Here is a 12913-nt window from a genome sequence, read left to right on the forward strand (position 1 = left end):
ATATGTCTGTCCATGGCCTTCTCCAATTTTGGGACAAGGCCACGCTTAGGTTGGATAAACAACACCTTATAATTCTGTTTGGGTAGCTTCCAACCTGATAGCATGAACATCGATGTTTCAGACTTCCAGTAATGCGCCCCCCCACCCCGCCTTCACCATTTCCCATCCCCTTGTCCCCCTCTCATGTTATTTCCTTGCCCGCGCATCGCCTCCCTCTGGTGCTCCTCCTCCCCTTTCTTTTTCTTCCATGGCCTTCTGTCTTTTTTTTTACCAATCAACTTCTTAGCGTTTGCTTCATCCCTCCCCTTCCAAGTTTCACCTATCACCTGGCATTCCTCTCTCCTCTCCCCCCCCACCTTTCAAATCTACTCCTCAGCTTTTTTTCTGCTGGGCTGTTGAGTTCCTCCAGTGGCCTCAATGACTACAGACCGGTGGCATTGACCTCCCACATCATGAAGACCCTGGAGAGACTTATTCTGGAGCTGCTCCGGCCTATGGTCAGGCCACACTTAGATCCCCTCCATTTCACCTACCAGCCCCGACTAGGAGTTGAGGATGCCATCGTCTACCTGCTGAACCGTGTCTGCGCCCATCTGGACAAGCCAGCGAGCACTGTGAGGGTCATGTTTTTTGACTTTTCTAGTGCGTTCAACACCATCCGCCCTGCTCTGCTGGGGGAGAAGCTGACAGTGATGCAGATGGATGCTTTCCTGGTGTCATGGATTCTTGATTACCTGACGGGCAGACCACAGTACGTGTGCTTGCAGCACTGTGTGTCCGACAGAATGATCAGCAGCACTGGGGCTCCACAGGGGACTGTCTTGCCTCCCTCTCTCTTCACATTGACACCTCGGACTTCAATTACTGCACAGAGTCTTGTCATCTTCAGAAGTTTTCTGATGATTCTGCCATAGTTGGATGCATCAGCAGGAGAGATGAGGCTGAGTACAGGGCTATGGTAGGAAACTTTGTCACATGGTGTGAGCAGAATTATCTGCAGCTTAATGTGAAAAAGACTAAGGAGCCTGGCGGTATACCTGAGGAGAGCTAAGGTACTGGTGACCCCTGTTTCCATCCAGGGGGTCAGTGTGGACATGGTGGAGGATTACAAATACCTGGGGCTACGAATTGACAATAAACTGGACTGGTCAAAGAACACTGAGGCTGTCTACAAGAAGGGTCAGAGCCATCTCTATTTCCTGAGGAGACTGAGGTCCTTTAACATCTGCCGGACGATGCTGAGGATGTTCTATGAGTCTGTGGTGGCCAGTGGGATCATGTTTGCTGTTGTGTGCTGGGGCAGCAGGCTGAGGGTAGCAGACACCAACAGAATCAACAAACTCATTCGTAAGGCCAGTGATGTTGTAGGGATGGAACTGGACTCTCTCACAGTGGTGTCTGAAAAGAGGATGCTGTCCAAGTTGCATGCCATCTTGGATAATGTCTCCCATCCACTACATAATGTACTGGTTGGGCACAGGAGTACTTTCAGCCAGAGACTCATTCCACCGAAATGCAACACAGAGCGTCATAGGAAGTCATTCCTGCCTGTGGCCATCAACTTCACAACTCCTCCCTTGGATGGTCAGACACCCTGAGCCAATAGGCTGGTCCTGGACTTATTTCCTGGCATGTTACATATTAGTACTTAATTATTTATGGTTTTACTACTATTTAATTATTTATGGTGCAACTGTAACAAAAACCAATTTCCCCCGGGATCAATAAAATATGACTATGACTATTTTGTGTGGGCTGCTTGGATTTCCAGGATCTGCAGATTTTCTCTTGTTTGCTGCCTGACCTGCTTTGTTCCTCCAGCATTTTGTGTGTGTTACCTCAGACATCCAGCATCTGCAGATTTTCTCTTGTCTAAAGTATGGTTGGAGCTCATAAATTTTTCTGTAATACATTGTATCCACTGCACAGGGGATTGGCTTATACAGCTTCACCATAACCCTGTTGGCCGGCCTTGCCTGTTTCCACCTTTCATGTTGGGAACATATTGTTGGACTTTGAGAGGCCATGTGTGGCACAAAAATATAATAAAAAGATTGCTGAAAATGTTTAGCAAGTTATGTTGCAATCCATAGAAAGAAACAGTTAATGTTTCAGGTTGAAGACCCTTTGATTGAACTGTGAGGGAGAGGAAATGAATCATTTTTAAATTGCAGAGAGGGTGGAGGAGGTATGGATGGGACCAAGGGAATATCTGTGACGGGCGAGGTCAGGGATGGTGTGCAGTTAAGCTATTGATGAAGTCATCTGATGGCTTAATGAGAGCAGTTAGAACACACACAGACAAATTATATTTAGCAGTTCTGAGATGTGGATAGATGGAGAGCACGAGCACAGAAAAAGGGTACATGAAAACTGAAATACAGAATCTCCTATGTCACTGCATTTCATCGGTTTTGTATAAATTTTTGTTCTCGTGTTCCAACTACTCATATCTTGTGATGTTCATTTTTTTTATCACTCATTAACCTATCATGTGAATAACTTCAGCTTGTATCCCTCCCTCTCCATCCTTCATAAAATTTACAGTTAAACTGTTTTCTTTTTTCTGAATGTGGAGGAAGGGTGTTTAACCTGATATTTAAGCTGTTTTTTCCTTTTCAAACACGCTCCCTAACCTTTGTGTTTTTCACAATTCCAGCATCTATAGTCTCTGATTTTCAGTAATGTGTAATTTGATTGCTGCACTCGGATATGACTAATCACTTTCATTTACATTGCTGTTTTTTGAAGTTGCTGCAGTGGTGCAGCAAGCACTAAGAATGTTACTCACTTGTATGATCCTTCATATTCTCATTAATAGACTGGCATTAAGATTCATCTACATTACTCCTAAATGCACTGATTACAACCTTGTTTTTCTTTAGGTGTGGATGTCACTGAACCAAGTAGTTCTGATAGTAGGGGAGACAGATCTGATTTTTGTCAGAATCCAGAGGAACCGCTGGCTGGTGTAGAATCAAATTATCTTTCTCAATTTGTTGCGTCCGTGAAAGAAGAACAGCAGGCATCTACAGTGGCCAACCTGCGAGCTGCACTTCTGAGCAAGCATAACTTCTTGTCTGTCAAGTCAGACCAACCAGGAGAAGATAATCCTATTATTTTCGAGTACTTGCCTAAAGGTAAAGCATTTTAATAAAATGTATGCAGTATGTGGTAATTTACATAAAATCTGTTACATCAAATTTAAAGGAACGTGATTTTAAAAACCTCTCTTTGTCATCCATTAACGTTTGCTTTGTCGTCAATGGGAAAATTTTTCTTGGTTGTTATACGGCTTTTTATAACATCACTGTCTTAAACAAATTAGAAATCTTATTCCCTATATGTGTTGAATTGATAAGGTGCTTCTGGCACCATACATACTCCATCCCATGAGATCTCTCTCTTCCTCTTCTCCTGACCCCTCCCCTCGACCCTCTTCCCCTCCTTTACACCTTGCTCACAACCCCGTCCTCCATGCCCCTCTCCCTGGCTCCTCCACGCCCCCCTCGGCCCCTCTCTCACACCCCTCTCCCCGGCTCCTCCACGCCCCTCTCTCTCCCCCCCCTCCACGCCCCCCCTCGGCCCCTCTCCCACATCCCTCTCTCCCCTTTCTGATGAATGAACTGTAATGGAGCTTGACCTTTGTTAATTAATCTTTCTTCTCTGTAGCTTCCTCATCCTAGTGTTTTAATTGAGTTAACTTTTTTTTTGCTGGATATATTTGTTGCATTATCACTTTGATCTTTGCGAATTTAAACCTTAATCCAACAGTCTACGGTTTCTACAAACCCCATTTCCAGAAAAGTTGGGATATTTTCCAAAATGCAATAAAAAACAAAAATCTGTGATATGTTAATTCACGTGAACCTTTATTTAACTGACAAAAGTACAAAGAAAAGATTTTCAATAGTTTTACTGACCAACTTAATTGTATTTTGTAAACATACACAAATTTAGAATTTGATGGCTGCAACACACTCAACAAAAGTTGGGACAGAGGCATGTTTACCATTGTGTTACATCACCTTTTCTTTTAATAACACTTTTTAATCGTTTTGGAACTGGGGATACTAATTGTAGTAGATTTGCAATTGGAAATTTTGTCCATTCCTGCTTGATATAAGACTTCAGCTGCTCAACAGTCCGTGGTCTCCATTGTCTGATTCTCCTCTTCATGATGCGCCATACATTTTCAATAGGAGATAGATCTGGACTGGCAGCAGGCCAGTCAAGCACATGCACTCTGTGTCTACAAAGCCACGCTGTTGTAGCCCGTGCAGAATGTGGTCTGGCATTGTCCTGCTGAAATAAGCATGGACGTCCTGGGAAGAGGCTTCGCCTTGATGGCAACCTATGTCTCTCTAAAATCCTAATATAGGCCTCAGAGTCAATGGTACCTTCACATACATGCAACTCACCCATGCCGTGGGCACTGATGCACCCCCATACCATCACAGATGCTGGCTTTTGCACCTTTTGCTGATAACAATCTGGATGGTCGTTTTCATCTTTGGCACGGAGAACTCGACCCCCGTTTTTTCTGAAAACTAGCTGAAATGTGAACTCATTTGACCACAGCACGCGGTTCCACAGTTTTTCGGTCCATGTGAGATGAGCTCGGGCCCAGAGAACTTGCCGGTGTTTCTGCATAGAGTTGATGTATGGCTCCCTCTTTGCGTAATACAGTTTCAAGTTGCATTTCTGGATGCAGTGATGGACTGTGTTGAGTGACAATGGTTTTCTGAAGTACTCCTGAGCCCAGGTGGCTCTAATTGTCACATTAGCATGACTTTTCTGTGCACTTTTCAATCTTATTTTAACTCTGTCCTAACTTTTGTTGAGTGTGTTGCAGCCATCAAATTCTAAATTTGTGTATATTCACAAAATACAATTAAGTTGGTCAGTAAAACTATTGAAAATCTTTTCTTTGTACTTCTGTCAGTTAAATAAAGGTTCACATGAGTTAACATATCACAGATTTTTGTTTTTATTGCATTTTGGAAAATATCCCAACTTTTCTGGAAATGGGGTTTGTACTTCATTCTTCTAAAACTCTCCAAAGAAGGATGGCACTCCATTTTGCTGCTTGTTTTCCAGACTTATTGGTAATGTGATACAATAATCACATAGATTATCAGATAATTGATACTGTTTTGTGTTCCATTTTCATGTGTAGCACTTCAGTAAAAATAAATAACCTATCAAAAAATTCTATAAAATAGTGTCCTGTCATAACTTAAATGGTAGTTGTGAGCTGTTTATTTATCTGTCCTTGGTAGATAAATGAATGAATGTCAGTTTTTCATCAGTCTGCAGAGAAATCTGCTTGCAAGCAATTGTCATATCTGGTGGAATTTATGGATTGAGTGGAGATGAAAGGGTTTAGTTGACAACTCAATTATCTGAATTATTCTTTTCCTTATTATTGAAAGCAAAGTTAGTCTAGTGTTTTAATACATTGTCCCTAAAAAGTTGAATTTTGGTATTTATGGTCCTGAAACATAACAGATTTTTTTATGCTTAAAATGTGGCAAAAGAACCTTGCTGATTCAAGAGCCAACATCCACTCGTCATGTGAAGCTATTGGTGCATGGTCAATAATTAGGTCAAAGGCTTAAATCTTGGAGGATAGACTTCAGGAAGTGGAGACTAATGAAGTTGATACTGCTTTGGAAGGGTCACTGCTTGACAGTTTACTGAAGTGAAGTGAAGTGAATGCCCAGTCTCATTGAGAGATTCTTGTTTTCTTGGATAGCATAGCGTTGGTGTGTGACTGAAGAGATAGCTTAGTGGGAAAAAAAATAGTGAGACAATTTTATGTCAGTATTAATTAAGTAGATTCACAACTGAGTAAAACAAACTGACTTGAGAAAGAGTTCCATGCTGTTGGAAATTCTGTCTTTCAGATTAGATATGAAACTGAGTCCATCTGATCGATGTGCTTGGGGAAGGAAGGAAGGAACGAATGGAGTCTGCTCCAGGAAAATATATGAACAGATTCAAGTCAGGCTGGTCTGAAGGAAAGACCCAATCTTTTGGCTGGTTTAGTTGATAATCAGGCAGGGAAAATATGTTATTAAAGCCAGTGGACTTTAGTTTACAAGGTCACAATGGCTCCAACAAACAACGATTCCTTGGCGACATCTTTTAGATAGTCAATTATTTCAATTTTTCTCTTACTTATTCTTAATTATGTTTTTTGAAATAATTGGAGCCTGTGACTTAGTTTGGAGTTCGATTGAGTGATCTAGCATTGCTGTCCCTGAGAAAATTCCAGGAGAGAGTATGAACACGAGTTGCCTTGAGGAGAAGGGGTGCAGGGCCTTGATCAACTCCATTTCTCGCTGATTGAAGCATCAAGGAAGGTTGGATCATTGAGGCGAATGCGGACGAGAGCGAACGAGAGGCAAGCCACTCTGTTCGGCGGTCAGTCTCTATGGAAGGCAGTGTCGAGTGGTCACTCTCTATGGAAGGTAACGCTGCTGTGTTAAGTGGTCACCCTCTGCGGGAGGCGGCGCCGAGTGGTCACCCTCTGCGGGAGGCGGTGCTGCTGAGTCGAGTAGTGACTGCTGCCGAAATCAGTGCCGCTGTGTCGAGTGGTCACTCTCTAAGGAACGCTTTGTCAAGTTGCCGCTCTGTATGGAAACAATGCCACTGTATCTCTACGGAAGGCCTGTGTTTGAGCTGTCACTTTGCTTGATGGTTTCGGAGAATGTTACCGAAATTCTAAGATTTTTGTGATTATTAGCGTGGACCGTGGTTCATATTGGTCTCCTTCAGTTTGCTTTCTTGTTGCCGATTTGTATGTTGGGTGTTGAGGTTTTATGTTCTTGTTGATGTTTTTCAGTGTGGACAATCTGTTGGTGTTTTGTGTGTAGGAGAGTGGGTTGGGAGTTTTATGTTATTGTTGCTGTGTTTCCCATGTGGGCGATATTTTAGTTTTTTTGCATGGTTGGTGTTTTGGGGCTTGAAGTTCTAGCTTCCGTTTTCCATGTGGGCGATCTGTTAGTTTTTTTGTGGAGGGAGGTTGTTGGGGGTATGGGGTTTGCAAGTTTTTGTTTCTTTTTGTGCAGGGGTTGGGTTGATGTCTTTTTCAATAACATCTATGGCTACTTGAAGACGAATTTCAGAGTTGTGTTCTGCATGCATACCTTGATAATAAAGTGAACCTTTGAACTTTTTGAACCTTTGAGATTCAAATGACAAGGTTGCAATAAAAAGTTGACTAGTTACTGCACCAGTTGATACAAATGGCTAAGGTACAATGCATGAAGGCACTGGGTAGCTAACAATGCCAAATTCCTGATTTTCCCAGAAGAAAGGTTCGGATCGAAATAGTTTGTCGTTGAATGGCAATTAATTTCTGTAGGGCACAGCAGCATTCTTAGTGTTCGGAATGCTGTCAGCTTTTTTGTCAGTCTTGGCCATGGTACGGCATTACAACAGAGAATCTAAGCTGATTTTTAAATCATAGAATCAAAGTTATAACATATTGCAATCATTGTATTTAAACTAGTGCATGCTTATTTTAAATTATCAGTCCAAATGTATGTTTGTCTTTTCTATTGGCAGTGATAAACAGATAAAATGGAGTTTCCTCCACTTTATCCTGGTTTTCGTAAACTGTCTGAACCCACAAAATGAAGGCTGGTTATCACTATTGAAAGCTTTTTCATACTGAGGAAAGGTACTGATGATGACACAATATCTAGGAGGTTAAATTTTCACTGAGAGGTGATTTGGGATAGGGGTGTTCTGGATTTACTTGTTTTTCATCCCATATATTCTGTGTTGCTCTCACTTCCCCACTAGGGCTGTATTGTTCTCCAGTGAATTCCCTTTGCAAGGAAACCATTGATCCTTTCTATAAGGTGTTCAAAATAGCAGTAAGAAACTGGATTTAATCTGACTGACATGGAACTCAGTGTACAAAATCCAGAACTTGTTTTTATCGTAACCATCAAGATACAGAAGTTAAAATGAGAAGTCATTAAGTGGAAGATATTTTATTTTTCAAGAAATAGATTTTGCTCCTCACAACACAGAAAGCAGCTGATACAGAAGGACACCTATGCATTTTCTTCAATGACTGGCAGCTGGGCTTTATTGGGACAAAGAAGAAGTGTAATCAATTGGAACAAGAAAAGAGTTTAATCTATTTTATTTCTAGAAAATAATTGATGCCTAAGTGTATAATTTGCTACTTTTGGGTCTTATCCTGTTAAGATGCTCCTAACTATATGACTTGACTTTTTTTAAATTTAAAGTCTCAGTTTGTACTACAGGTCAACCTTCACTAATCCGGCACCATTGGGGCCTGGGGAGTGCCGGACTAGTGAAAATGCCAATCACATTAATCAGTGCCGGATTATCGAAGGAACCGGATTACAGGTAGTCGGATTAGTGAAGGTCGACCTGTATTACTTTTAAGTTGGATAAATTTTAAACTGAAACATCAAGAATGTTCTTGCAGTGGTTTATTCTGCAAATTTCTGGTGCTCAGATATATCTTCTATAAAGATGAGAGGTGGAGTCAAAAATGGCAGTTGCTATTGATTTAAATGGACTGTTGTGGAAACTGGTATTTCATTGAGACTGAGAAAAGTAAATTGCAACAGATGGAGGAGCAACATGACTAACAGAAATTGTGCCTCAGCGTGATGCATTCAGACTGTAATTGTGATGCCATGTCAGAACAAAAGTAGTGTTTGAAACTTAGAATTGTTGTTTGACCTATTTTGAAGGTGAATGGTGAGATATCTTGGAGAAGGCAATTTTGTGTATGAAGTTTTATTTTTGTGTCATGAAGCTATTATTTACTTAATGTTGCTATAATGATTTTTAATATGTTACATTTAAATAGTAACCACAGGAGCACCGTGGTGTTTGTATGTGTGGTATATATTTGTGTCTGTAGTGTGCCTGCAGGGAAAGTTCTAGTTTGTGAATTTGAATCAGACCAAGTCATTAGTTATGCCCTGTTACATGTATTTCCACCAAAATGGAACTACTGATCTGAGATTAGTAAACATGGCTCGCCTTCTAAATCTGTATGTCACCAAGAACATTTAAGTTTTCTTTTGCTGAAGTCAGCAACTCTATTTTTAACTGCTATTTAAAAAAATAGAACGTTATAGGCTTGTGCCTTCATTGTAAAAATTGCTGTCAAATTGTTCTGTCTGAATGAAAATGGACAAAGTGATTAAAGCAGAAATATGCTTGTGCTGAAGGTCAATACACTTGAAAGTTTGTGCAATATAAAAGAATCAGGTTTATTATCACCAGCATGTGACGTGAAATTTGTTGACTTAGCAGCAGTTCAATACAATACATAATCTAGCAGAGAGAAAAATAAATAAAATAGTAATTATAATCAATAAACAAGTAAATCAATTATGTATATTGAATACATTAAATAAAGTGCAAAAACAGAAATACTATATGTTTTAAAAAAAAGTGAGGTAGTGTCCAAAGATTCAATCTCCATTTAGGAATCAGATAGCAGAGGAGAAGAAGCTGTTCCTGAATCACTGAGTGTGTGTCTTCAGGTTTCTGTACCTCCTACATTATGGTAACAGTGAGAAAAGGACATGCCCTTGGCGCTGGAGGTCCTTAATAATGGACATTGTCTTTCTGAGACATCGCTCCCTAAAGATGTCCTGGGTACTTTGTAGGCTAGTACCCAAGAATGAGCAGACTAGATTTACAACCTTCTGCAGCTTCTTTCAGTCCTGTGCAGTAACCCCTCCATACCAGACAATGATGTAGTCTGTTAGAATGCTCTCCATGGTATATCGATAGAAGTTTTTGAGTGTATTTGTTGACATGCCAAATCTCTTCAAACTCCTAATGAAGTATTGCTGCTGTCTTGCTTTTTTAACTGCATCGTTATGTTGGGACCAGGTTAGATCCTCAGAGATCTTGATACCCAGGAACTTGAAACTGCTCACTTTCTCCACTTCTGATCCCTCTATGAAGATTGGTATGTGTTCCTTCATCTTACTCTTCTGGAAGTCCCCAATCAACTCTTTCGTCTTACTAACGTTGAGTGCCAGGTTGTTGTTGTGGCATCACTCCACTACTTGGCATATCTCACTCCTGTACGCCCTCTCGTCACCACCTGAGATTCTACCAACAATAGTTGTATCGTCAGCAAATTTATAGATGGTATTTGAGCTATGCCTAGCCACACAGTCATGTGTATATAGAGAGTAAAGCAGTGGGCTAAGCATACACCCCTGAGGTGCGCCAGTGCTTAAGTCAGCTATTTAAAAGAAAAAGGGCATTTTTCACAATGCAAGTGTCTTCAATTGTTTCAGACAGCTGATCTAATATATTTTAAAGTTAATCATTATGTTTCTTTAAGTTGTCTCTATGCAGGTGCCCAAGATATTAGGATTCAATTGACTTGTTATGTATGCCCAATTATCAGTTTTTAATATAGGAATCAGTAAAACAATTTCCAATTGAGCAGATACATTTGTATTTCAGGGGACTAAACTGAGTGGAATGGAAGACGGGAGTGTTACTGATTTAAATTTCAGTTTCCAAATTAAGAAACAATGACTGGTTACTATACCATTTTAAATGGTATTAAATGATTTTTTACTAAGAGGGGTAAATACCAACATGAGTCATTTTTGGCATTCTAAAGGAGAGCTTTTTTTTTAACATAAACACAAGAGATTCTGCAAATGCTGGAAATCCAGAGTAACATGTATAAAAAGCTGGAGGAACTCAGCAAATCATGTTGTCCTGATGAAGGGTCTCAATCTGAAATGTCAACTGTTTATTCCTTCCCATAGATGCTGCCTGACCTGCTGTGTCCCTCCACCGTTTCAAATATGTTACTCTTTTTTTACATGATGTCTACATTGATTCACCATTTATACTTTGTTTACAGTGAAGGTGCAATCTCCCCCACTTTGTGAAATGTTTAATTTTTCACAACTATATTTTTCCTCAATATGGAACCGTCTACAGCTTTGCTTTCTTGAAGAAATTGAACAAATGTATACTGTAGTCAGGCTTTGCTCGATATAAGCAAAGGATAAAGTGGAATGGTTAGATAGGACAAAAACAACAGACACCTTTGTTACTGGGGATTATTTTTGCTGCTCAAGTTAAAACCAGAAATGTCAAAAGCAATAACAGGTCTGAGACTATTTATGGAAAGATAAGCAGGTAACATTTCAGACCAGTGTAGATACACAATACTGCAGATGCTGGAATTTGGAGCAGTAGGCAGTCTTCTAGAGTCCTGATGCAGGGTTTCAACCCAAAACATTGACGATCCCTTTCCTCTCATCGATGCTGCTTCACTCAATAAGCTTCTACTGCAGATTGTTACTCATATTTCAGTCAAAGCCTGTGGAGCAGTGTTGTCACTAGAATTGTTTCTTGATGAAGTAACTAGCTTGATGGATTAACGAGGGCAGTTAGAGAAAATTAAAGTAAAGGAATGTAAAAGCTGTGGAACGTAGATTTGCAGAGAATGCAAAGTAAGTTAGGCCATCCTAGTGGAGAAAAATTACCAACCTGAACCACCCCCATTTGCGAACATTTGGCCCATATCCCTCTTAACCTTTTAAAGGCCCATATGCCTTTTACATGCCGAAATGTCTTTTAAAGTCGTAATTGAACCCACCTCTACCACTTCCGCTCACAGCTCGTTATACATGTCTACTACCATCTGTGTTAGGAAAAAGTTGCCCCACAAGTCGCCTTCAAATCATTTCCCTTCTCAACTTAAATCAATGCACTCCAGTGGTAGACTCTTCCACCCTGGGGAAAAGACTGACCATTCATCCTATCTATGCTTTTCATGGGATTTACACCTCTATAAGGTCATCCCTCAAACTCCTATGATCCAGGAATAAAAGCCCAGCCTATCTAGTCTCTCTTTATAGCACAGCTTCTCCAGTCTACATAACATCCTTGTGAATCTTTTCTGCACCCTTTTCATCTGAACGAAATCCTTCCTATAGATAGGGGACCACCATATTCTAGGTGTTGCTGTAACAACATCTTGTACAGGTATTATGTGCTGTTTCAACTTCTGTAGTTACTGCAGTGACTAAAGAAGCCAAGGCTACCTTATGTCATCTACAGCATCCTGTCCACCTGTGTAACCACTTTCAGGGACTATAACTTGTACCCCTAGGTCTCTCCAGAACTCTGTCATTAACCGTGCTAGTCTAGCCTTGCTGTAACTTCTCAAAATGCAGTAGTTCATACTTTTTAGTTAAATTCCATCTGACTTTTCTTGGCCCATTTTTCCAGTTGACTTAGATAGCCTTCACTGTACTACCAAATTTGATATTATCCACAAACTTATCAACCATGGCATCTGCACTCCCATCCAGACCATTTATCTAGATGAGAAACAACATTGAACTGATTCCTGTGGCATACCACTGGTCACAGACCTCTACTATCACCCTCTGGGTCTACCCAAGTCCATTCTATTTTGTTTTGGCTAGCTCTTCCTGGGTCCCATGTGATATAACCTTTAGGGCCAGCCTACCATACAGGAGCTTGTCAAAGGCACTGGTAAGGTGCACGTAGACAATATCTATAGCCCTGTCCTCAATCCTCTTGGTCAACTCTTCCAAAAAAAAACTCCGTCTCATTTGTGAAACTCAATTTCCCATGCACACAGTCACGGTGATTCTTTCTGAAAGACATAAAACTTTACAGCACAATACATTGTGGCTTTTCCACTAACTTTCCAATCAGTGATGTTAGGCTTACCAGCCAGTAGTTTACTGGCCTTTCCTTATAACCCTTCTTTAATAAATGTACAACATTAGCAGCTTTCTGTCTTGTACCTCACCTGTGTCTAAAGATAGTGCAAATATCTATGCCAAGGCCCCTATGATTCCTTCTCTAGCTTCCCATAATATCTGAG

At 40.6% G+C, this 12913-nt stretch overlaps 1 protein-coding gene across 4 annotated transcripts in view; it reads left to right on the forward strand.

The window, feature by feature from the left end:
* zbtb46 (zinc finger and BTB domain containing 46) overlaps window positions 1-12913 on the forward strand; it is a 76282-nt gene that overhangs the window by 44869 nt on the left and 18500 nt on the right. For all 4 annotated transcript variants that reach the window (XM_063041354.1, XM_063041352.1, XM_063041356.1 and 1 more), the window contains exon 4: window positions 2886-3140. In XM_063041354.1, coding sequence (XP_062897424.1) covers window positions 2886-3140 — 255 coding nt within the window. The remainder of the gene's footprint in view (window positions 1-2885; window positions 3141-12913) is intronic.

This window comes from Mobula hypostoma, chromosome 2 (assembly GCF_963921235.1).
Source record: "Mobula hypostoma chromosome 2, sMobHyp1.1, whole genome shotgun sequence".
Taxonomy (NCBI): Eukaryota; Metazoa; Chordata; class Chondrichthyes; order Myliobatiformes; family Myliobatidae; genus Mobula; species Mobula hypostoma.